This window comes from Equus asinus, chromosome 23, assembly GCF_041296235.1.
Source record: "Equus asinus isolate D_3611 breed Donkey chromosome 23, EquAss-T2T_v2, whole genome shotgun sequence".
NCBI classification, from domain to species: domain Eukaryota; kingdom Metazoa; phylum Chordata; class Mammalia; order Perissodactyla; family Equidae; genus Equus; species Equus asinus.
Window position 1 is genome coordinate 33860114 of NC_091812.1, and position 25771 is coordinate 33885884.

General features: G+C 45.0%; 1 protein-coding gene and 1 long non-coding RNA gene across 6 annotated transcripts in view; one reads left to right on the forward strand and one right to left on the reverse strand.

Moving 5' to 3' along the window:
• Window positions 1–25771, forward strand: part of APBA1 (amyloid beta precursor protein binding family A member 1) — a 215195-nt gene that overhangs the window by 171952 nt on the left and 17472 nt on the right. For 4 of the 5 annotated variants that reach the window (XR_011497275.1, XM_070495556.1, XM_070495554.1 and 1 more), the window contains 6 exons: window positions 2640–2735; window positions 7097–7136; window positions 10566–10711; window positions 20213–20245; window positions 21265–21351; window positions 21955–22140. Coding sequence is in view for 4 of the 5 variants with exons in the window: in XM_070495556.1 (XP_070351657.1) it covers window positions 2640–2735; window positions 7097–7136; window positions 10566–10711; window positions 20213–20245; window positions 21265–21351; window positions 21955–22140 (588 nt within the window). In the remaining variant the exon portion in view is untranslated. The remainder of the gene's footprint in view (window positions 1–2639; window positions 2736–7096; window positions 7137–10565; window positions 10712–20212; window positions 20246–21264; window positions 21352–21954; window positions 22141–25771) is intronic. The other variant, XM_070495558.1, reaches the window with a different exon arrangement.
• On the reverse strand, window positions 22147–25768 carry LOC139041671 (uncharacterized). Its single transcript, XR_011497276.1, has 4 exons — window positions 25521–25768; window positions 25125–25207; window positions 23677–24131; window positions 22147–23477 (listed from the first exon to the last, which is right to left on the reverse strand). It is a non-coding gene; the product is annotated as an uncharacterized lncRNA (long non-coding RNA).

Below are 25771 nucleotides of genomic sequence, written 5' to 3' on the forward strand. Positions count from 1 at the left end.
GGCTGATCTGACTTCTGTGCAAGTTGGAAAACAGGGTAAAGCCAGAAACTGCATTGAAATCATTTGTTCAGTAAACGTTTTCTGAGTGCCTACTGCTTATGAGACCCAAGGCCAGGCGCTTGGATGACAAAGATAAGTAAGACAAGATCCCTGCCACCTAAGAGCTCTTGGAGGAGGGGAGACGTATATAAACTGGTCATTACAAATCCTGGCACATGCCATTGGGGGGGGACGGCACTGGGAATAGAGTCTGAGAAAGCTTCAGCAAGGCGAGTGCTTTTGAATTGAGCGTGAACGTAAGAGGGAATGAGGGAGAACTCGCTAGATGGAAGTCATTAACTGCACATGCAAACGGAAGGAAAAATGAAGGAGCTCATTTGCATGCAGACATCGAGTGTCTGAGCGGGGAGTGGCCCCTAATAAAGGTTGGGGGGGTCCCATGAGAACCTTGGTGGGGACAGGGCCCACCACAGTCACATTTGAGCCTCTTCTCCAGCATTCCATGGTGGGCACCTGGCCCTGGTCACGTCGTCTTCCTGCGAGATGTGACCTGCCTCTTCGGCATCCCAGCCCACTGTTCAGACAGCCTGTCTTCTCACATCATCCTGGGATGCTCTGGTGCCCACAACCTTGCAAAGAATCCATTTTTAGAAGATTTGCAACAGAAAGTAGATAAAGAAATAACTGTTGGACTCTTTTGAAGCATTTTTTTGTTGAATCAAGGTGTTAGCCCTCAAACCAAGCAATTAAAGAGAAACCAGCTGCACTAGCTTCCCCAGGGACTAAACCCTTAAAATCTTTGCGACAGAGAAAATTACTTGGAGAAAAAAATAAAGAGATGTAAATATCTAAAGAGCTCCTCAAATTTGAAAAATTGGGAAGATTTAAAGGTGCTACGTTCTCATGAAGACGTTACTATTAACTTTGAGTTGGCCAAACTTAGATCGAACTCAGAAGTACCCGCCAGCCCTCTTGGCTACCAAATGAAAAATTCTGTTTGTTTCTTTTTAAAAGCCTGCAGGGCCATTTTCTTGCATTCGGGGGCTGTGGGGCTTGGGGTACTTTATGTCTGCTGCTCCTTGTGCCCGTCCTCTTGGCCTTATTGCAGAGTAGCTGATTTCTGCAGGTGAATGTTTAAGAGGCCCCTTGGTCTTCAGCTGCCTGCCCAGGATCAGGTATTTGGGCTCATGGGAAACAAATCCAGCCCCCACAGCAATAGGCTGGGACCATAAAACATCTCAGTGTGGAACATACTGCATTTCTCTACGTCTTCATTCAGTGCATTTGGTGCCCCCTGTGTTTCCCGTAATTCAGACTTTATGGAAAAGATTTGGCTTTTTTAAATTTTTTCACACAATGCCCACTGAGGTCCTCCTTGTATATTAATGTGCTCCCTCCCCTCCTCAGCACCACTGCTTTGTGGAACATTCTCCCTTTCCATGCAGAGGTATTTCACTGATGTTTCTGCTCTTCAGTCTCCCCACGCGCCCGTCTCAAGAGATCAGACGCAGATTCAGGCAACTACTGGTGTTATTTGCCTCCTTTGCTAAGGACGTACCTCCCCTTGCTCGCATCCCCACACTTCCGCGGAGAGTAGATCCTTGCGTGGGTTCTGTTTTATGCTTTCCATCAAACCTCACCAACAAACTCTGATGCAGTGCATTCTTACTCTCAGAGGACCGTCGCTACAGAATTCTGAAGCATCCCTGTGGCTCACCTGAAGAGTCCCTTCATCTCCTAAGATTTCAGGAGCATACAGAATGTTTGCCTGGGCAGGGTTTTCAGAGCCTGTGTTAGTCCCACCCCTGTGTGTGCTTGCTTGCTGTGGTCATTCATTCCGCAGGTAGTTAAGAAGCATGGACCGTGTGTCAGGCACTGGCCTGGAGCTTCATATTCATTCTAGCAAGATCTGCCTGTGTAGGGAGCCCAAGCCCATCGCCTGGGGCAATAACACACCTGATGGGGACCATATTCCCCAAAACGATTTTTCTAAGCCGTATTTTTTAAACATATCCTTTAACAAAGGATTTTCCAGCTGTTCTAAGAGGAGCCAAGGTAATGTGTGGATGCTGAAATTTCTCTGAATTTTCAGTGGCCTGTGGATTAAATCAGATAAAGTCTTTGAAATATGGACTGACTAGGACAATACAGGTGGTGTGGTTTCTGGTCATCAAAATCAATCCCAGTTGCCTCTTTAAAAATATGTGTTTTAATTTTTACTTTTCCATTCACAAAATCTTGGGCAGGTGATTTGATAAGACAATGCATACCCCAAGTCTTTGTGTCCATCAATAAGACAAACTTTTAAAAAACTCATTTGTATATCACCTGTAGCTTTATTAATCTAGGGCTCTACGTTTGATATTCAACTTTTGCTGATTTAAACACTTGGCCTAAAGGGGATAAAAAAAGCTGAGTTGTGAGGGGTCCTTTGAAAACATGGTGGGAATTTAGAAGACAGCATGACACCCCCAGGTCTTTTGTATACAGTTGGCAGTTCCTCTCCAAGGAGGTTTGCTCACCCCTGAGATGTTCCTTCGGTTGTGTGTGGCTTTCTGCTCTCTCCCCGTCCCTCCGCCAGGCCGGGTGCTCCCCGAGTCCCTCAGCTTCTCACGTGTTGTTCCCTTGCTGTGTTCCAGTCTCCGTCTCCCGGCAGCTCCTCACCCCTGGGCGCAGAGTCTTCAAGTACACCCCTTCATCCCAGTGACCCCGCGGAAGCCTCCACAAATAAAGAGGTACGGTGCTCTTGATTTCAAAAGCCAGCAGCCCATTTGCTTCTGTTCTAATTCTGGTTTGTGCTTTCTCCAGCTTCCCACAGAGCTTCAGACCCAAGTTACCCTGGAGAGAGAAATTCTATTTTCTTCACTCCGGTGTGGAGTTCGGTAATTAAAACCACACCATCCAATTTGGTAGCCACTAGCTACGGGTGTCTATTTTAATTAATCAATAAAATGAAAAAGTCACTTCCTCAGGCGCACTAGCCACATTTCACGCGCTCAGTAGCCACATGGGTGGCTACTGTATTGGATAGTGGAGATTACAGAATATTTCCATCAATGCAGAAAGTTCTCTTGGACCGTGTTGGACGCTGGACATCAAAAATCCTACGGGGCAGTCTCCCTCCTCATGGTGTTACAGACCTTGGATACCATGGACTTACAGTTGCTGTGTGGTTTGGGAAATGGGTTGGTTTCTTAAATACCCATTTATTTCAGGCCCGAGTGAAATATCTTTCATGACCACAGGGTGACCACTTGTCCTGGTTTACCTGCAGTGGTTCCAGTTCACACCTGTGGTCCAAGCAACACACCTGGTGAGCACCTCTTCTCACTTTCTGAGACAGCAGCCCTGTCCAAAGAGCTTACTGCATGGTGGAAATGTTCTGCTGCTGTTCTGTCCTGTATGGTAGTCACTAGCCACGTGTGCCTAGCAGGCCCCCTTGAAATGTGGCTAATGGGACTGAGGAACTGAATTTGTCATTGCGTTCAATTTCAGTTAACTTAAATAGCCACGTGTGGCTAGGGGCTCTGGACAGAGCAGCCCTGAAGTGTCCCTTTGGACAACAACTTAGACAGTTGCCCTACTTACAGAGGCCAGACTGAGAATACTTAAACAAGATGCTGCTTGCTCCCACTGAGGTTTCTGGGGCTACAGAAGCACAGGTGTTTTTCCCTGAGGGGAGCCGCTGCCTCCTCCAGCACTCTCGTCTTTTCACACCCAGCTAACTGCCACCCACACCTATTTATGAACCAGCATCAGGTAAACACTGGCCTGCACCGTAATCTGTGTGTGGGCTCAGCTTCCCTAAATATAGATGCTGCCCAGTCAACACTGAGGATATACCTTAAGAGGTAAACCAATAATGAGCAATTGTCTCACTGTTCCTCCTTTTGCTAATAGTTTTATGTTAAACGCAGTGGAAGAAAGCAGTCTCCATTTTAACCTGAGTGGCGGTCCACTTCTAAATGGAGTCTTAGTTAAGATTTACCCTTAAAGTATCATTGACTACACATACATTTGCCGTTAACTATTCATGCAGGACGGAAGTATATTTTTTTATTAACCTGTTCATATTAAACTAAACAAACATACGGAGACCTTCTCTGAAACAAACCCAACACTACAATTTAGATTTGAAATATGCTTTGTTCTCCTTTGGTCTGGATCCTCAGACCCTAGGCCATGGGAACAGGTGTAACAGGGTCACAGTTTCTGCTGGCTCTACATGCCACAGCTTTGCCTGCCTTATGGTTTACTCATAGCACATGGACAGGTGAGAACAATTAGAAAGAAGAAAATAATGACAACTGCAGTGGTGATAATGGTAATGTGAGTTACCATTTCTTGAGCATTTACAGTGTTTAGGAACTGGGCCAAGCAAATCATTGATCGTATCTCATTTAATCCTTAAAGTGATTCTGTGAGGTCAGAATTATTGTCCTCATTTGTTAGTTGAGGAAGCTGAGATGTTGAGTAATTTACCTGAGGTCCCAGGCTCACAGGGGTCAGGCTGGGATTTGAATCCAGAGCTCCTGTGGGCTCAGGCTCTTAACACTAGGATCTGCTGTCCTGGGGGTGAAAAGTGCTTGTGGGTCACACACTGCATGGACAAGGTGGCTTGTGTGTCATTATTCCAATTGTCAGGCCTCGAGGCTCTGCACATGGTGTGTGTGACCTTCTGTAAAATCCCAAAGATCTTGGCCTTTATCTTCTTGAATGTGGCTGTATTAATTCTTGAATGTTAAGGATCAACCAATGTTCATCCCTGTCCACGTGTGAGAAAACAAAGGGCTCACCAGACATCTGAATATTCAGTATTTGATTATTCATCAGCTATAATAAGCAAGGCGAATTTGTTAGTTTCTCAGTTCCTACAGGACTTGGCACATGTTTCTGCATATCCTTAGAAATAATGATGAAAATCCTCTTTGTGTGCAATAATTAGAGATTCTTTCATTTCACAAAACTCTTTTTTTAAAAAATAATTTACTACCCCAGAGACTAAAGAAAGCCAGTCATGAGCTCATGAATTGAGAATAAGTAATGTACCAAATGCCCTCCGTTGGGGCTCTAAATAAAACAGCAGCTTTTAGGGCTATAGACTAAAGTAATTCTTTTGTAGCTTCTAAAATCTGGACACCGTCCTTGAGATTAGCATTGAGGAAAGAATCCTAATAACCCAGGAAAGTCTGATTTGGCTTCTTGGATGTACCTGGAGGTTAAACTATTTTGACTTAAACCAAGTAATCCCTCATTACCCCAGGCCTCTAGCTGCTGAGGGCAAGGATGAGGAGATGGTTGGGAAATAATAATTTTAGGATCTTTTTTTGGCCCTTATGAAGAAGCAGGCTTCCATCTGCATACCATGAAGTTATGGATTTTATTCTTTAAACCAATCAGAATTAGACAGACTTGGCTGTTAGCACCCAACTGGGCCTGTCTTCTTATCTGGGCCTGGATAAAAAGGAAGTAAAATGAATGTAAAGCAGTGTTGAAATTGGAGTTCTCTTTCCTCCTATCCACATATCTTGGCTTTTGCTTGATATGCATTTTTCCATAAATGCATCAGCAGCCAATAACATTTCATTCCTGGTAGACTTGTGTCTTCAGTTTCTTTAAAGGTGATCCTTTCTAAAACCAGAAACCCGTCCTCTTTGGTGTGAGGAACCATTTCATCCCCGTGAGCACACCAGCAGCAGGTTTACTGATGGGTTGCCCTGTGTGGTGTATTGTGTGATTTGTGTTGAATTCTTGTCATTGTCCTGAATTGAGTTAGATTCTTAAAATTAAGTTTCTTTGACTGCCTCCAATTTTTCACATGACAATTAACACTACTATTTTTTTAGAATGTTGTGCAAGTATTAACTCATTAATCAGCCATTTGCCATTCCCATCTTCCAAATGAAGAATACTATATAAAGTACTGTGATATGAATTGTTTCCCATGACATCCTAGCCCTCATCTGGGGCCCTTCACTCTTTGAGCCCACTGGGCACCCTGGAGTATACCCTCAATGCAAGTCAACCAACTGAGCAGCTGTGCTGTACTAGATACCCTTTTTCTAAAAGGTACATCTTTAAGTGATCACCCAACACCTGGTAGATTCTTAGCAATGAAAATTGTTAGGCTTTCTGAGGATAAGCCTAAGCCCTGCAAACCCTACTTTTTGCCCATTTTAGGGACTCTTATCTCTCACATTTGCTCTCCATTCTCTTGCAATGCTCACATCACCCTGCCCCAGACATCCAGCTACAAATTCTATTATTGGTTGAAGCAGAGATGAATTTCCTACTTTATACCACTCAGAGTTATCTCTAGGACATTTGCTTGTGAAAGGAACCAAATGGTAAGTATTGCTCCTCCGAGAGCATTTAAACTGCCATCCAGTCAGGTTCTAGAAGGTTCCTAGCTGATTATGTCCACATCCAAGGATACCGTTAGAAGACTGACCTTCACTATGAGGTGTTATTTAATATAAGAAATTCCAGGGTTTTTAGTTTACTCCTTTGTTTGTTGTGTTCTTATTATAAGGTAACACACAATAACGACTTATGTAACGGAATTTTTAAACTAAAACAAATCAGTTAGAGATGAAAAGGAGAGAGAAAAACTCTTGCAGACATTTTTAGCACAGTGAGAGATCACTGCGGCAAAGACCCAAAATGAAATAAAATTTTCCAAGGGGATTCTTAATTTCAACATGTAATCATATTGTTGGTGCTTTTATTAATCGGCAGTTTTTCATTTAGAAACCCAGAATCTTAAGAATACAAATTATGCCCTTTTTATTGCTCTAGCTGATAATAAATTGTGGTCTGTGGGATATTTTTAAAGCTGACAGGCATCTCTCTGATTGTGGAATGTAGGATTTTCAGATTATCTGAAATATGAATGGATGGTTCTGGGCTTTGGGTAACCTTTAATAATAAATGCATATGTTTATGCACACTTCACTTTCTGCAACCAAAAACGGTTGACAACTGGTTAATATCTGCTGTTGGTGATGTATTTGTTTTTCGTGTTGCACGGATGGTTGTGTTAATGCATTTTTCATCATGCTTTGCCCTTTTTGTTATCTCTTTGTCTTAATTACAGTCAAGAAAAAGCTTGGCTTCGTTCCCAACCTACGTTGAAGGTAAGAGCTGAGAAGGAAATATTGAACACTGAGTCATTCATGAATCTTTTAGCATTTGGGGTATTTGAAGCTCTGAGCCATAAGACGATAGTGGGGAAGAAAGGCCACTTATTCACAGTCTTAACAGTCTTAGAATCTTGGGCTAAAAGAACAATAGCTATGAACCACCCACAATCCTCCTCCTGCCTTTGCTGATTCTGTCCATGGGAACCCGAGGCTGGAGTGAGGCCGAGGGCTTTCTCTGGCTCAGAAATGGTCACGTTGGATCTGAAACCCAAGTCTCCTTCCGTGTACTCCTGTACAACCTCTTACATCCATGAAGGACCATTCAAGTGGGAATGAACTTTAACTAAGGGAGAAATTTTGGTCCTCTTGGTTAAAAAAAAGAAAAAGTCCTTCCCAATAATTGCCATCTCTTGCTTGGATGAGCTAGTAATAGTAACATTTATCAAACTCCTACCCTCTGCCAGGTACTTGTCTAAGGTGTCTAAGCACTTTCCATGTAATAACTAATTGAATCCTCACCTTGATTTTGTGAAGTGGGTTTTATCATTGTCCCCATATTATGCTTGAGAGAACTGAGGCATCAAGAGAGCGAGTAACTTTCCCAAGATCACACAGTTAGCAAGTAGCAAAGCCAGGCCATGAACCAGTAGTCTGTCTCCCCAGTTCTCCCCGTAACTGGTATTCTATGCAGGGCTGCCACACATGGTTGTGCGGGTTATTCTCTGCATAAGGGCACCCAGTCAGGAGGCCTAGTGGGACCAAAACTCAGCCCAAGCCATGCACCGCAATTTGAAGTCTTGCCACACAAATAATGCGCCTATTTCTCATTCACACAAGACTAGAAGTGCCACCCATCAGGAGGCATGACCAGGGAGGATGGCAGAGGCCTTTTTGGGTAAAGTCACTGTCATTTCCCTGGAGGAGGATTTTCTGGGGGCCAAAGAAGGCCCAGACATCACTTTGAATATGTGTCTGGCCTTTGACTCCTGTGAGTGAACAGTTAAGTTTGATCCACCGCCTGGGCATGAATTTCCAGGGTTCATGAGCCCTCATGAACCCTTGGGCCTGAACCCAGGACAAGCTCATAGGTTTGGTTGTTACTCAGCTTTCTTTCTTGAGTAACCCGCAGGTTATTTGCACCATTTTTGCAAAGCTCCAACATTCCACAGGAGCACCTCGGGGAGTTTTCAGAAGCTTGGAAACCCCATTCTTCTTCGTATCTGTTCCTCCCGGCCTAGAGATTTTGAGGCTTCGCCTTAAGATGAGTGTGAGGTTGTAATGCGTCTGCTTGCTCACCTGAAGAGCAACACAAGGGCATCCCTGAACGGGAAAACACGTTCCAAAAAACAACCTGTAGTTCTTTGACTTTAGGACCTTCATAATGTTAATTTTTTTACCTTTTTAAAAATACACTGAAATGAACTTATGAAATTAGGGCTTTTTTTCTGGGTATGATACAGCAACAGTGACATTTGATTATAAACAATTTCCCTGGAGGATAAATGGCATAAGATCATAGCTCAAATGTATAATTTGTTTAGGTTCAATATTTCTGTCTCTTGGCTGCTTGACATTTGTACACTCAATTAAATATTATTTGGATTGCTCTTACACGTGTCTGCATATCCACACTTATTACTGTTGAAGAGGGACCCTTTTCGGTGATGGGAGCTAACTGGGAGATGAATATATGATACTGGAAGTCTGTAGGGAAGGGCGTAGCTCATTTTTATTTTCCTTTTAACATTCATTATTTTCACAAAATAAATGGAAAGTTTTTTTAAAAGTTACTGTCCCAGATGAGATCTTTTTTCTCAATACCTGGTTGGCAAAAGTGATTATGTTTAAGTAACAATGTAAATCTGTCACAGGAATTTATCATAAAAGACTGATCATCTTTTACTTTTTAGAAAGCGTAGTGTGGGACCTAACTTGCCCATGTATTATTTTAGTTAGACTGGTGCTTCTAATGCACCTGCTGCACGCCTAAAGCTGGATATTGTGAATAACCTGAATCCTGCTCACATCTATGAAGGTTTCAGGGTGGGAAGCACGTGGCTCTTGCAAAGAGTGTAAATGACTGGTTCATAGCAGAGGCAGGTTGGCTGGGTACCACTCAGTGTTTGTCCCCAAGTCTTTCTCGGAAAGATCGAGAATGAAACAAATAACAGGTTTCCTCATTTAATTACTACACAGATGCTTTGCAAAGGCCTTTCTTAAAACCCTGTTCATTTCTTTGTTTCAACCACCACCTTGGTTTTAGAAAAATGAATAGATTATTTTAAGTCTGTACCCTGATGAGTAGCTTATCATGGGAAGTGGCTATTTAAGCTCAAGATGAGCTTGATGTCTAAGGATAAAAATAAAAACCATTTCAGATCAGCTCTCCGAGAGGAAAAAGCAAATTGTTTGCATTTCAAATTGTATAATTTCAGACCCTGAGGTCTTACCAGTGGGTTAAAAATGTATGTTTTAGTCTCCTCAAGTATGGCATTCAAGCCAAAGAAAATATATATGTTTTCATTGCAGAATTAAAATGCTTTTCTTAGTGCATCTGTTGTAAAGTTATATATTAGTCCCAGACATGGTTTACTTTCTAGGATGGTTTACAAGGTGATTATGATTAGAATCAGATGCCCCCATTTTAAATATTTAAAACTAAAATTTGATTTAAAAGGCTGGTCAGCGAGAACAGAAAATTCCGACTTTCTTTGGAATTGATCTGTATGCAGGCGCTGGCTGGGAGCATGCGAGCCTGTAAGTCAGCAAGGTTGTGGCTTTGGGGTAATGTTATCTGTCTCCAGCATTGGGGTCACAGGCCATTATGGGAATCCAGATGTTCTGAAACAAATACCCATTTTTCTGATTTCTAAAATGTGTTCCCCCATAACGAATAACCTGGAAGGCGGAGATATGAATGAGTGGCAAGTAAAGGAACTGCTGTAAGATGAGATTTTCTAATAAGACAGCCTTCTGCTCACCTAAGCATTTCTCCAGCAAACATTTATTTGAGATTCACTAGATGGCAGACACTGACTGGACACAGGAGAGCCAAAGGTGAATATGACGTGGTCCTTGTCCCCCAAATGCTCACCGTCTAACGGGGGAAAAAACATCCTTTATGACTGAATTTTGTTTCATATTTAAATAAATATCCACATCGTTTCTCACAGTAAATGGCCTGGCTGAAGTAAATTAAGAAGAAATTGTTCCTTCTATTTGAAAACGAGGGGTGAGTGAAGGTGGATGCAAAGAGATGCCTTAGACTAGCAGGTTGATGCACCTGCTCAGGGGTCCCTGGAACTGGGCCACCTGTGCCGGTGGTGAGCAGTGGGGGAGGGGTGGTGCACGGTCTGGGATTAGGGGTCCAGCAGGCCCACCCCAGGGCAGCTTCACTCACCACTGCGGCTCTGTGTGTTACAGTTCCCGGACCTTGTGACCCTGAGGACTTGATCGATGGGATCATTTTTGCTGCCAATTACCTTGGCTCCACCCAGCTGCTCTCAGACAAAACTCCCTCCAAAAACGTGCGCATGATGCAGGCCCAGGAAGCAGTGAGCAGGATCAAGGTGAGGGGGCGCGGTGGGCACGTGTGGGCACCCGAGCCATCTCGCGCTGTCACCCCATGCCTCATCTGTCTCGTCCCGAGGTTGGAGGAGAGTGGATCGGGATGGTGTTGCAGGCCGTGCTTAGCCATATACCTGCTAACAGTTCCAAACAGAAAAAATGTATGCTGGAGTCTTTAAGCACAAACACGATATATTTTGGTGGTTCTTAGTGGCTATTCTTGAGGAAAAGTACACACGATCATAAACTTTATAAAGTTGAGATGATGAGGAAGAACATCACCTTGAGTATTACGTCTCCAATGTGAAAGCTTTATCACTGCGTTTCCGCTGACAGCCGGAGATCAGTGACTTAAACACTGTGTGACAGTGTGGTCCAAGCTGGGTCTCATTGCTTCCAAACCGGTTGATCCTGTTCAGGCTGGATTGAACTGGCTTGCTTCAAGGAAGATGAACCAGTTGATCAAATCTAACCTGGCTAGTCTGAACAAGTCAGTGTGAGGCTAAGCCGGTTCAAACTAGTTTGAGCCAGTCATAACCTGTTTGAATCGGTTCTATCAAGATTCAAAAGGAGTGAGCCTGTTTGATCCAGGAAGAACCACTTTCATCTAGTGTAAATCATTCACAACTGGTTTGAATCAGCCACAACCAGTTTGATCCCGTGGAGCTCCAGATTCTCCACCACGATGCCAGTACCACCTAGACTCATGGACAAACCCAGGACTTCAGGGACATTTACAGTGCCAGCATGTCATTCAAGTGCCACTATGGGCCCTCAGCACCCAGAACCACTGGGCAGCCCCACTGGAACCACGAGGCCATTTTCACCCAGCGCCACAGGGATAGCATCACCGTGGAAACCCAGAACCAGGTATTTCAAGCAAGTTGGGCTAGGTTAGCACTCACCAGAATTGGGTTAATCCAGTTTCAACTGGTGAAAATTGATTCCCTCCTCTAGGAACCCTTCCCTTTTCCTTATCTTCTTGATCACACATTCCCCCGTTCCGTCCTGGTGTTTGTGTGGCACTGTGGAACAAGAAAGAAGCGCAGGTCAAAGGCAGGTACTGAGAGTCCTTAGTCAAGGAAACGATATTTCCGAAGCATTTATGTGTGCATGGCTGTGCAGGGTCTTGAGAGGGAGGGAAAAGAGCGATTTATGAAGTGAAATCCTTACCCTCAAATTCAGCAGCACCAATGAGAAATAAATCAGGCCAGCAAACATGCGTGGTGTACCCAAGGAGGAGAGAAGGGTGTGGACACTAAGTGCCACAGGAGTGCAGAGGAGCCCTTGAGAGGTGAGACGCCGCCTGAGAGCTCTAAGGGAAGAGGGAGCAACAATTCACAGAGGTCATCAGAGCAGAGGGGGTGCTTCCGGTCCTCCCACTCGAGCTGATTCCTCTGTTATTCACGTTCCCAGGCTCTGCCGCACCGTGAATATTAAACAAGGTCATATTTCCATTGATGCCCTAATCGTGATGACTTTGAGACCCCTGCTGCCCATTCTGCAGTTCCCCAGGGTGCCGTGTGAATGTCCCCAGGTCCCTTCTCACTGCTTCCTCATCAAGCTGTTCTCCATCACTCCTGTCGCTGGGACCTCCATGAGCCACTGACCTCTCTGCACTTGTAACAGGCACTGCTCTCCCAGGCTCGGCACTGACCCTTCCCTTAACCATCCACGGTACAGAGAGCCCATGCTGCGACTTTCGGTACTACTACTGCTGACATTTTACGAATTAGGATGCATAAACCAGAGAGTATTTTCAGCCACACCAAGGGTGGCTATTGTCACAACACCCGTAGGCCAGCCCCAGTGTCAAGATTCCCAACAGGAACCTCTTCCATGTATCAAGCACCCACCCTACCGCTTCATCCAGGATGTACAAACCTTGTCTGTGCCTCAGAGGCCCTGCTGCCACTAGGCCCACTTCTGTGGTGTTCATGTCTTCTCCCAAAAGTAGCCTCTTCCAGGGTGATTGACAGTGGGGAGGTCCACTTCCTCCAAGGGAAGTCCCACCCTTACCCACAGAGATGCATCTTACCTTGTATCTCCCAGCAGGACAGCTCATGACAACCTTTGGGTCTTTAAGCCTCAGTAAGGTTGCTGGTAGCATCAGGTTCCTATTGAGCTCCCCATCCAAGCTTGGCCTAATTCCTTTTCATTGTCTCCCCTTATCATAAAGAGGTGACATTAATACACCCAGATCTCCCCACAGTCTTCTCCTTAATTTAGAATCTATCGGGCACAACGTTCAAAACGAGAACATACAACGCTGTATGAAAGAACAAGCTTCCTGTCTTAATTCATACACAGCAAAGAACTTTAAAAACCAAGTCTTTAGGGACATAGCTCTGACTCCTCATGTCCCACAGTCACCAAACAGCATGTTATGATTTTATGAAGTTCACATTTGTTAAGTAGAGCCCCAGGGCGCCAGATGGTGAGCAGAAGACCACAAGAGAAATTGAAATAGAATCCCACAACTAGAGGGACCTGCAACTAAGATATACAACTGTGTACCAGGGGGTGGGCCAGGGGGGTTGGGAAATAAAGCAGAAAAAAAAAAAGATTGGCAGCAGTTGTTAGCCCAGGTGCCAATCCTTAAAAAAAAAAAAAAAGAAAGAAATTGAAATAGAGAAGTTATTACCCACAAGTCCTGAGGAACCAGCACACCTCGAGGGCCCACCAGGTGGGTCAAGGGAGGGTGCAGGCAGAGCGGGAGACAGGACCTAGGGCACATTCCTTTATTAGGGTCTGTGCGTGGTCAGCTTTGGGGTTCCCAGGCTAAGACCAGATTGGTCAATTCAAACCAAAAAGCGGCATTTGGGTGAGCTCCATGGGGGTCTTATCCAAGGGGCACACAAGGAAAAGGCCTGGGAGAGGGGAGACTGTTTTTCACAGGGGCTTTTGTAAGTGTCGTATCAGGAACTTGCATTTGCTTATGACTCTGTGGGCCGTTATCTAGGGCATGGGTTTGCATGAGGGGCTAGTGTCATTTAAGGTCACCGCAGGCCGCTTGACCAAACAAAATGGATGCCGAGGCAGCAATACCACAGAATAGCTCAGCTAAACTCTCTACACAGCACTTAGTTCCCAGGTCAATGGTGCCATTAGCTTCGCCAGTACCGATGGGAGTGCAAGGACCTAGCCTTATTCGGTGGCTGTCTGACAACCAGGGACCACCTCCAAAGGGGGTGTTTGGAAATGGGCAAGGGGCACTTTTGGTTGCCACAGTGTCGGGGGCATTTTTAGTGGCATGAGTGGGCAGAGCCAGGGATGCTCGACACTCTGTGATGGCCAGGATGGGGCCACAGGACAAAGATTTCTCTCCTGCACACAGCCGAAGGGTCCCCCCACCTCCATCAAGGAACACAACCCGGACCCATTCCGGTGAGTCCTCCAGAACAAAGCAGCAGTGCCCCCTAAAAGATGTACTGAAGAAACTGCGTATTGCTTTGAGGTTAGTTGTTCCTAGCGTCTGTCGATCAAGGTTTCAAACGTCATCAGGTTTCCTTCTGCGCACCTTGTTTATTGGCCTCCTGACTGGTGGCCCTGACTCCTGCAGGTGGAGTTCCTCTGTCTTTCCACTGCCCTGTGACACATGTAGTACTCCATGACCTTGAGGGCGAGCAGGCACAGACACATCACCTGCCTGACGTGAACCAGTGCTCAGGGGAGCTCCAGCATCCTGGTGTCAGATCCCACCCAGTGCCGAGTGTACTGTGAATTTTATCTTCTGATTTCCACAGTGGAATCTGAGAGTGTTGTTTTCTCTTCTTTTAAAGTCCAGCTCCCTGGTAAGAAACCAGAAGTTTTATTTTGAAGCTTTGAAGGATTGGTATCCAGAAGTTCCACTGTTCATTCAAACAAAAAATTAGATGTCTCTGTCCATCAGAACAAGCAGGATTGATCATGAATCCATTTTAGACCTGCCTAGAGCAGAGGAGGCATCTGGAAAACATATATTTATTTTTACAGCAAATTACTGTAGTGTGAGGAATTCATTACAGAGTGTAAAATTAAATGGTTACATTTCATTTATAAGCATCATTTTACACTGCACTTCTATGATTCTGAAGGAACTATTGCCTGTCATTAAATATTTTCTGCCTTGTGTTCCTTTTATATCCATTTCAATGCCCATCAGATTGTTCGACTTTACACCCAGCCTGACACTTTTTCAAATTGTCAGTGGAGATGGCTCTGTTCAGACCCCTGGTTATTTCTGAAAGTTACTGTGTCAGGAGTGTGTACAGAGACCTCATCGTCTGCTGAGGGAACCAAGGGACCCAGAGCGTTTTTCCAGATCAGTCGGGATGGGCTTAAGGGGAACTGTGGTGCCCACACGTGCCTAGGAGACACCTTTCTTTAGGGGAGGTGGCGCTACGATTTTTTCTAAAGAGAGGCTGACCTTTTAGGAATGAGTTATTCTAGGCCACTCCAGAGATGCAGAGCAGAATGAAGCTGCAGATTTTATAGTGTCCATCCAGGAAGGAAGGGAGGCAGAAAACTCTGGATTGATTTAGAAATCCATTTAGCAATATCCTCACCACAAACTGATGAGTAATTTCTGCCCTGGTGCTCCCACCAAAACAAAAGGGGAGAGTTTCCTCCTTTCCTTCTGATTCTGTCTTCCTCCCTCACTCCCCATGGGGATCCCCGTGGTGCCCTCTGTCTTTCCTCTGCCTACACTGTTTGTTTGACCCGGTGGATGCGAGTGAGGCCTCCCTCACTGTGTGTCCAGCTGTGGCCGTGATGTTCATGGTGCTTTGTCTCTCAGCAAACACCCAACCTGAAGCTTCCGTTTCCATTTCAAAGCGGTCTTTAATTTCTGTTCTGTTTGTTGATTGTGTTGCTTGTCACTCACATAGCAGCAGCTGTGTACTGGAATTCAATATTGCTTATTGGATTTACACTTGGAGTTTGGAGAAGTACGATTTTCTTAACTGAACAAAGAATTTACAGATTTATTTTTTTTTTTTTGCCAAAAGGAAAAGAATTTGGAGTTGTGGTTTGGCCACACATTTTCTACTGAATGTGAAAAGAAAACAAAGCAATTTGGCTCAGAGAGCAGACTGTCCCTATGCAGGTCCCTGTGATGGGCATCTTAGGAGATAAAAATTAACCAAGAGCCAGTCTTTGACTTTGAGAAGCGTGCAGTCTGATAAGGGAACCAAGAAGAGCGTTTAGGTAACAAGAATGCAAGGCAGGCTGAGGAATCTGAAATTAAAAGGCTTTTCCATCTACCAAAATGTAAGAAATAAGATGCATCTGAATGCAGCAGCAGAATTAGAAGACATCAGACATTTGTTAGGTTTTTTTTTTCATCTTTGGACCCCCCCCACCCCCCAACGTATCCTTTCTGCCTTTGTTCATCATTTTTGCGAAGAAATAATATCCCTGCAGGAGGCCCCATGCAGTACAGCAGTGGTTCTTGAAGTGGGCTCCCCAGACCAGCCGTATCAGCATCACTGGGAATTTGTTAGAAATTCAGATTCTCAGACCCCACCCCAGTCAGAAATTCATGGCAGGTGCGGCCCAGGAATCTGAGTTTCCCTAAGCCCTCCAGGAGATTCTGACGTAGACTACAGTTTGGGAACCACTGCCTTAGAGAAGATAGACCATCCGGCCTGATGGAGCATCTTTTCTCCAACTGCGCTCTGTACATTCCAGCAAAGCCAACTGATAGCAAAACAGCTCAAGAAATGCTGCAAAATAATCTCCTCTTTGGATATTTGCCACCTATGTTTTCCTGTCAAAGGCTCTGAGAAGTCCTGTACTAAGGAGATTGAATTTACATTAACAAGAAGCTCCATAATTATTTGAAGAGAGAATATGGTACCACTGTGTGATACCTGTTAAAGTCTCGTTGCTAGAATTTTCCAGAACATGTTTGGGGAGAAACTTCTGGGAGAGCTTTGCCCTACATGCTGTCAGTGTCTAAAGTGCCCTAGATGGAGACCCTCCCTCCCCTGAGTGTGCAAATCATGCCTGGCCCCATCTGGAGAACAGACCGGAAGCCATTGCAGCCAGCTCACTTGTCTTCCTCTTTCTCCACCACATCTCAGTGCTTCGTTCCACCCTCGTTCCCGCCTCCTTCTCTGCTATTCAGCCAGAAGGGAGAGTGACCTCCTGGCTCCCACTGGAGCCGTAGAAACTGCTTCCTGTCCACACACACTCTATGTCTCCATTCTTTCTACATTTGGGGAGTTTGTGTAATTAGCTCACAAATGGTGTTTTGATATTTTCAGGTCCATGCATTTTTGTAAGGAACCTTCATTATCAAATATTCTTATATCTGTCTTTACTAGCCTATCCCCCTAAATCAGCTTTTTCCATTCTTTTATGATTTTCTTTAAAAGTAAAAATTATGAGTTAATTGTAGAATTCAAATTTCTATTATTGTAGCCTTAAGCCACGTACTTTCCCTTGTGACTTGAAGAAGTCTGTGGTCAATAAAGAGGATACCGACACTTAGAGCAGACCCTTCATGTACGTTATCTCCTTTACTCCTCAAAATGAAGGGGGTGGGGAATCCTATAAGGTAGGTATTATTAACCCCATTTTACAGACAATCTGAGAATTTTATAGATGAGAAACTTGCCCAGCTTACACAACTAGCAGTTTGGAGTACAGAGTGAGATTTCCAGGGTTGGAATCTCTATTCTGCCACTTAAGCACTATGTGAACTTGGGCAAGTTAATTAGCCTCTCTGTGCTTCAGTTTCCACTTTTGAAAGATGACAATAATGTAGTGCCTGCCTCATAGGGTTACTCTAAGCTTTTACATTGATACACGTAAACATGCTTAGGATACTGACACAAAGCAAGTGCTCAATAAATGTGAGCTGTGGAAGAAAAGCTAGAACAGTTGGGAGAATGACCAGCACGACTAACCTACAGGGTCTTAACAACAGTAACACTCAATACACATTGTGGATTGAGTGATTGGGTGGACACTGCCACAGTTTACGTCCTTTGCACCACAGCCCGCTGGGTGGTGAGCTGTCACTGATCCTGTGAAACACGAGGACTTGAATGGATGTTGTCATTCCTCGCGTTAAGATGCATGCTGGCCTTCTGCTTCTCTTGGACTTCTCTGCTGCTCCAGTTTCTCGTTCTGCCTCCAACCCCCTCATCATTTCCAATGTTATGTCTAAGTTTTTAATTCTACTTTGTTTCAGGGCACTTGAATATCATCGATGATTTAAAGATGGTATTACTCAAAGTGCATAAAATATTTTTAACTTCATAAACGTCATTTCAGAATCCTTTCATGAAACTCAGTTTGCCTTTTGGATCCTTTTCCTTATCACGCATTCCAGTAAAAAATAGAATTTGGGCATTCCATTGGTGGCAGACTTATTTTCCTTTGAAAGGGCCCTTTCAAATATCTCATTCCTAGAGTGAAGAATTTTGACCAATAGCTTTTAGGTTTGGGTATCAAAAATAATGGGAATTCTTACATTACTGTCATATCATTTCAGGGGAAGTGGTAGAAAACAAACAGTATTAGGATCTCACAGCAGTCATTTATCATGAGGGTTATAACTGACACAGGTTGGAACGTGCCCCAGCAGGGCTCTCGGAGTCCACACTGGCATGTGTGTGGTGTGGCGTAGCATCAACCCAGGGCCACTCCTCAGGGGTGGAAATGCTTCCTCTGTCACGCTCAGCAGTTAAGATTACACTTGCAGTTGCTGCCTTTAGACTTTTACAGAGCAGACTGTTCACGGTGAACTCATGACCACCAGTGAGAGCTGTGGGGTGGCTGTGTGGGAGTGGGGCTGCCCTCGTGTCCTGGGTGTACCAGAGAGGAGCTGTTTGGTGTTCGGGTGGCTGACTCATCCAGTTTCTCCACAATGAGGTAGTCCAGACAACACATTTTAGTTATTAATGAAGTAGAGATGCGCTGCTGACAGCTAAAGATCTTTTCTACCAGGTGAGTATGCAGGAATGTGAGAGAGCAGTTCCTTCTCCACCCACTCCCATCACCACAGCAGCCTTCGTGGTTTGGCCATTGACTCACCACTATTCGTACGAGATCTGTGTATATATAGCAAGCCTTACCAAAAGACAAGAAATTGCCTCCTGACAGAGATAAATTATAATCATAGAACAGCAAGCACAAATGTAGTGCTTCTAGTGCACCAGGTACTGTTCTAAGAGCTTTGCATATATTTATTTTATCCTCAAAACAGCCCTATGAGGTAGGTACTATTTTTATCCTTATTTTACGGATGAGGAAACTGAGGCACAGAGACTTTAAGTGGCTTGCTCCAAGTTACACAACTCTAGGTAGCAAAGCCAGGATCCAGTTTTAGACAACCTGGCCCCGGAGTCTCTGCTTTTATCGCTTATGCTATCTTCTACTTATAAGAAAAAGGGGGACTATTACATCCATTTCTAGTTAGGGATAGGCTATATTAATATTACACAAATTTAAGGCAGGAAGTATTACTAGAGATAAAGAAGGAGAACAACAGAAGTATCAATTCGACAGGAAGGCATAACCATCTTAAATACATATGCACCTAATAACATAGACATAAAATAGATAAAGCAAAGATTGACAGAACCAAAAGGAGTCATGGACAGATACACAGTAACACCTGGAGATTCTAACATACTTCTCTCAATAAATGTTGGAACAAACACAAAAAAAATTAGCAAGTACGTAAATTTGAACAATACTCTTAACCAATATAATTGACCTCATTGACATTGATACACTATTCTCAACAACTGCAAATGTGTCTTTGGAAGTCCACACGACACATGCACCAAAGTCAGTCATGTTCTGGGCCATACAGCTAAGACTCATCAAATTTCAAAGAATTGAAATTAGAATATGTTCTCTGACCATAGTAGAATTAATTCAGAAATCAATAACAAAAAGATGACTAGAAAATCCTCAGATGTATTAAAATTAATAACACAATTCCAGTAATCCAAGTTTCAAAGAAGTCGTCTCCGTGGAAATTACAAATGCTTTGAATGAAGTGATAATTAAATTACAACATGTCAAAACTTGTGGGATACAGCTAAGCAGTACTTAGAGGGAGATTCATAGCTTTAAATATATCAGAGAAGACAAAAGTGTCAAAATCCATAGTTTAAGTTCGTCTCAAGAAGCTGGAAAAAAATCAGCAAATTAAGCCCAAAGATAAGTAGAAGGAGATACAAATATAGGCCGAAATCAATCAAATAGAAAATAGGCGTGCAATAAAGAAAACCAACAGAACCAAAACTTGACTCTCTGAAAACAGCAATGGGATTAAGTATAAAAGCACCTCAATACATTTTCTTCCTCCTACTGCCCTGCCACCAACTAAATTCTCAACTAGGAAATTGATCATAGAGTGGGATTGTTTTTAAGTCAGTCCTCCTCCCACAGAAACGCCTGATACCACGATCAATATTAGTTTGTCGATTCCCTTTTCAACTTTGAGTCTGCAGATTCTCTTCTAACTGTTCTCCTGTCTCTGTTTGTTCCATGCTAAGCAGATGGCCCAGAAATTAGCCAAAAGCAGGAAGAAGGTGCAGTACAAATAACGTCATCAGCTTGGTGTTCTGCCTGTTCTTTTCATTTATTTATGTTTTGCCTTCTTATTTCGTGTTTTTGTTTTCTGCATCCAGCAAGTTTTTGTTCAGATTTCTTTTTGAACCGCCCCATAAGCCAACGTTTCTCAAAACTCAGTTGCCTAAAAGTGGCTGTTTTCTGTTGCTCATTAGTCATTTCACTTCAGAGGAACGACAGGGAGCAGATTGGAGACGCTAAATGAATCGTAGAGTCGTGCGAAAGTTCCCACCGTCCAGGAGCATTAATGTCGCAGGGACCCGGGTCTGTTCAATTACGGTCATGTCTGATTTGTGGATTTCTCAGATTGCTGGATGCAAAAAAGAAAACTCGCTAATAACCACACGTGTGCGGAGTTAAACCCTAAGTGAACCAGACTGGTGTGCTTTTTTGGTCGTGGGGCTTCTAGGTGCTTATGAGCTACCCCGGGATGTTGAAGCACTGGGGCTCTGTCTTCCTGGGGTGGCTTCAGGAGTGGGTCCTGCTTCTGTGTTGCTGTGGTGGTGTGTGAGCACGGAGACTCTCTTACCAGAACTGCCAGGAGGACTTCATTTGCACCTGCTGTAAATGTGCTCCCCCATCTCTCGAGCAGGTGCAGACTCTAAGTGACTTCTCCAACGGCCTGGGATATGACTCACTTGCCCTTATTCCTTTAATCTGTTGGGCTCAGAAGCCCTTGCAGAAAGGGCCGTTCATGATCACTGTTCATCAAGTCAAATCTGCTGCAGCAAGTTACTGCTTCTGCAGGGGAAGAAGCAGGTGGCATCCTGCATTCTCCCCGCTAACCTGGAGGTGCTAACTCTCATGCACGTGTCCATCCTCTGTGTGGCCCCTTCAGCTTTGGCCGTCCAGCCCTGGAGTCTGCATTGCCGTTCTGGTGACTGTGTCCCTGTGCCTCTGTGTGTGAGCTAACCTTGCTCCCAGGCACCCAGGTCGGAGTAACATATTAAACTTTCCCGTGGTGTATGTTTCTCCTCAGGCTCCTGAAGGTGAATCTCAGCCAATGACAGAGGTGGATCTCTTCATTTCTACCCAGAGAATCAAAGTATTGAATGCCGACACACAGGTATTAGCCAGCTCCCGCCTTTCCCCGGGGGGCCCTCAGAGACTGCGCCCATGTCTGCAGAGCCGCTGTCCCCAGGGGCTGGCTTTCGTACAAGCTAGAAGGTGGTGTCTGCAATGCCTACCTGGGAGGAGAAGGGGGGATGACTGTTTTCTTGAAGATCAGAGGAAAAGATAAACCATGGATGTTGTTTGCTAATAATTCTCAAATTTTTTATTAGATGATTCATGAACTTGTACAGATTAGTGTTTTAAGAAATTTTAAAATCACACACACACACAAACGAAATACAACCATCACATGTAATTTTTTCTTGTGGGCTTTTTTTTTTTTTTTACTTCTCCAGCAGAGATTCCACTGGTTGTGAAATGATTGACGTTTCTTTTCATATACTGCAGGCCACTTCCTGCTCTGGGTTATCATTCGCCAAGGGAATTGTCCCCAGGCCTGGGTGGGTGCATGTAAATCTGCCAACAGGGTCTTTGCAGTGAGTCCCGGGGCCCCTCTGCATGGGGACCACACTGGGCTGGGCTGAGGGGTGGCACACTCTCTCGTGGGTCATTCGATGCTGCGCTGGACATCCTTCCTCTCCCTTCCGCCCTCCAGGAGACAATGATGGACCACCCTCTGCGGACCATTTCCTACATCGCAGACATTGGGAACATCGTCGTGCTGATGGCCCGCAGGCGGATGCCCCGCTCCAACTCCCAGGAGAACGTGGAAGCCTCCCACCCGTCCCAGGATGGGAAAAGGCAGTACAAGATGATCTGCCACGTCTTCGAGTCTGAGGACGTAAGGGTGGCCTCCCCTGATCTCCCTGCATATAGCTTGAGCTATATGGGTGGCCTTATTCTCTCTCTTTATTTCTTAGAACCTGAATCAGCCTAATTAGTCACACATGAAGCATTTATCAAGCACTTACTATGTGACAGGCAGCGTTCTAGAGCTAGGGATTCAAGGTTTAGCAAAACAGATGAAGAGTATTCATTGTGAAGGTTGTAGGGAGACAGAAAAAAAATAGAAAAACGTACTGAATATCAAATTAGGTAGTGGGGAGTTCAATAAGGAAAAATAAAACTAGGTTAGAGGATAAAGGGAGGGGCCATTTCAGGGAGGGCGAACAAAGTCCTCTCTGAGGAGGTGACATTGGAGCGGAGACCTGAATAAAGTGAGAGTGAGGAGAGAGCAGGTGCAAAGGCCCTGAGGCAGGGACCTGCTGATGTGGTTTGAGGAAAGACACAGAGACCAAGCCGCTGGAGAGTTTAGAATGAGAAGAGTGAGGGGAATGCAGTCAGACCTGAGAGGGCCTGAGCAGGTCTCACGTGTCACTAGAGCATTTTGGAAAGACAATTCTCAGTTGTGCAGGACTGCCCTGTGGACTACAGGAACCTTGGGATCCCTGCCCTTACCCACTCCCAAACCTTATGATAACCAGCTGCTCCTCCTGTCACAAAGCCAGTGATTCCTAACCCCCATCTCTCCAGGTGATAAGGTCGGCAGAGAAAATTAGTTTACAGCAGAGGCGGGGCCCGTTCGGCCTACTTCCTCAGTTGTTCCTGGATGTGCTGTCGAGGCCACCAGGCTTCAAGCTGCATGAGCACTCAAGCTTCTCCTAAAGCTTGGCGGGCCTTGAGAGCTCCCTTCTAGGCCAGGAGCCGCAGAGCCCCCAAGAGGGCATGTCAGTTCTGTTGATGTGCTCGTTTGTCCTCCAGCCAGAGGCTCCAGGAAGTGAGCAGAGAGCCCTTATCTATTTAAAGAAAATTGCCTGTAGTAGCCTCGGCTCCTTAAAAGGGGCCATTTTTCTCCAGGAGAGAGTTCATCTAGCTGCAGGAAATTGCCTTCCTCACACTGCTCTTCTCCGGGGAGCCAGAGCTGTCGTGGCTGCAGCCACAGACATGGCGAGACGCTTAGACTTTTTGCACCATCCTTTCCTGGGCTGGTTCTCTAGAAAGCGGCCCCAGGGACAAGGATGCTGAGAAGGCGGAGAGCCTGAAGCACCTCTCCTGGCCGCTCTCCCAGCTGTTCCTTTAAGACTGTGGCCAGGCTTGCAAACTGAGGCAAAATGAGTTTTAGAAGGTGCTTGGAAAGTTCCAGAAGAGTCAAATGTAGAGTCTCAAGCCTCCTGTGTCCTGCAGGCCAGTGAAAGGTGGAGTTAGCGCTGCTCCCGAGGCGCCAGCATCCCTGATGACCCTCAGCCACCTCCACCAGCCTTGGATCTCCCAAGGAGGGGTTTCTGTTCCCTGGGGTCCCTGGGGGGCGGGGGGAAGATGATAAAAGGAAAGGCTGGGGAAGCCAGAGTTAGGACAGAAGTGAACCTGGGAATCTTACCCCTTTGCTTTGGAAGGAAGGATGGAAGAGGAGCATTGGCTCCAGACCCGGGAGTGCTGGACATGAATCCTGCCTCCATGTGCAAGCGTGAGGCCTCGACGCTCCTGTGCAATAGTCGTGCCTCCCTTGTTGGGCTGCTGTGTGGTGCCAGCAGATACTCGGATAGCATATGAATATCAGGCTGGGCGTTCGCCAGACGCATCCATTAACGATGGTCAGCAAGTCCACTGGTCGTGTTCTCAGCATGTATTTTTCAGCCCGTCTGTCCACACGTGCCTCTGATGCCTGAAGCGATGCCTCACTCCCTTCCAGTCTTATAGCAGAAGACAGGGTGGTGGGCCCTGAGGTGACTTGTGGCATGTGAAGGCACCAGATTCCCAGAGTGAGAAAAGTTAAACGTTTCTTTTCCCACGGCCAGCCACCCAGAAAGTTCTGATTTCGCGATTATTTGGCTGCTTTTAGCAAAAATTAGGAAAGATAAAGAAATGAGAGTAGAGGTTAGAACTGTGTGTGTGTTGAAAGCATCACTCCAGAGATCTTTTTTTCTGGTGTTTTTCCACCCATTAGAATTTCACAGAGAGGCTGCCAGGATTCAGCCCCCACACACTCCCTTCCCAGGGGGAGGGCAGCTTCCTCTCTCAACTCCGTTTCCTGATCTGTCCGGTGGGGACAGTAAGACAGATCCACAATTCCAAAGTCTAAAGAGTCCTGAGAAACTGAAGGAATTTTCATAGTCAGTTGACTGGTAAACGAGCCCTGAACTGCCGTGAGGCAATTTATAAGGTTTGTCTGGCTCACAGTGGATCTTACACATTTTGCTGTGGGAATATTACTGTGTTCATTTATAGGGCACTTCCCTAGGCCCTAAAAGGGTTATTACACTATGTATAATATATGTACCCTGTTACCTTTCTAAAATCTGAAGATTTCTAAATTCTGAAACACCGTTAGCCTTAAGAGCTTGGGGTGTGGGCTTGTGGACGCGTCATACTGAAGATCAGCCACAGACGTGATGTGAGGTCCTTGCATAGCATTTAATGCGGCGCAGGCACATAAGAAGTGCTCAGTGCTGCTGGCTATCTGAGTCATCGTGTTGGTTAATCAATTCAGGGAAACATTATCAAAGTCCAGTGCAGGAGAAAGAACAATGGAAGGAGAGTTCCCATCCTGTGAGCTGTGTGACCTTGAGCAGGTTGCTTTCTGTCTCTGGGCCTCAATCTTACATGGAAAATGCAGGTTCGGACTAGATCGGGGTTCTTAACTCTGTTGGTCCCAACAGTCCCTTTTCACAACAGATATTTTGTAATGTCCCATTACTATCCTGAAATGAAATTCACAGATAATATAACTTCCCCTTTTGAAAATTTTGTCACAAAATAAAGTAACGCCATAAATGTTACACGAAGGATAAATAAAAGGAAAGCAAGCTAAAATAAAATTATACTTACTACACTGTATAAATGCCTGGGCCCAACCATTCCAGAAGGAATAATGGAGTTACCGGATGCTTAAACCTTCTTGATTAATAAGTCTGGAAATGAGAATACAGTATTCAGCTGAATATTGTAACCTCTTTCTATTTGACATTTTGAATTGAGGACTAAATAAGAAATAAGTAAATAGATAGACACACACAGAGAATCGCCCACAGGACAGCAAAGGTGCAGGCTGATAATTGTATTCTTGGAAGGTTCAGTGTGTATTAGAGCTGTGCAATTAAAGTCTTTGTGTTTTTATATTGATTAGAGTTGAGTCCCGGACTCAGATAATTAGACACAGGTGTTGTGTATGCATGAACGTCCAGTGGGATATTTCAAAATTGTACAGGCTGTAGAATGACTCACTGTGTAGGACTGTCCTTTGCATGGCAGTAAGTCCCGCATCTCTGACTTCTGTCCGCTGAATACTAGTAGCTTCCTCAGGATCATTGTCATAATCAAAAATGTCCCCACTGATTTTGAAAGTGACCTCCAGCAGGCGTTAGTGCCCCAGGTTGCCCCACTGGCCTGGCGGATTCCAGAGGCTTCCTAGCCCCGAGGAGGTCCAGGCCGTCCACCAGCAGCTGCCCTGCTGACCTCCGCCCTCCCTCTCTGCT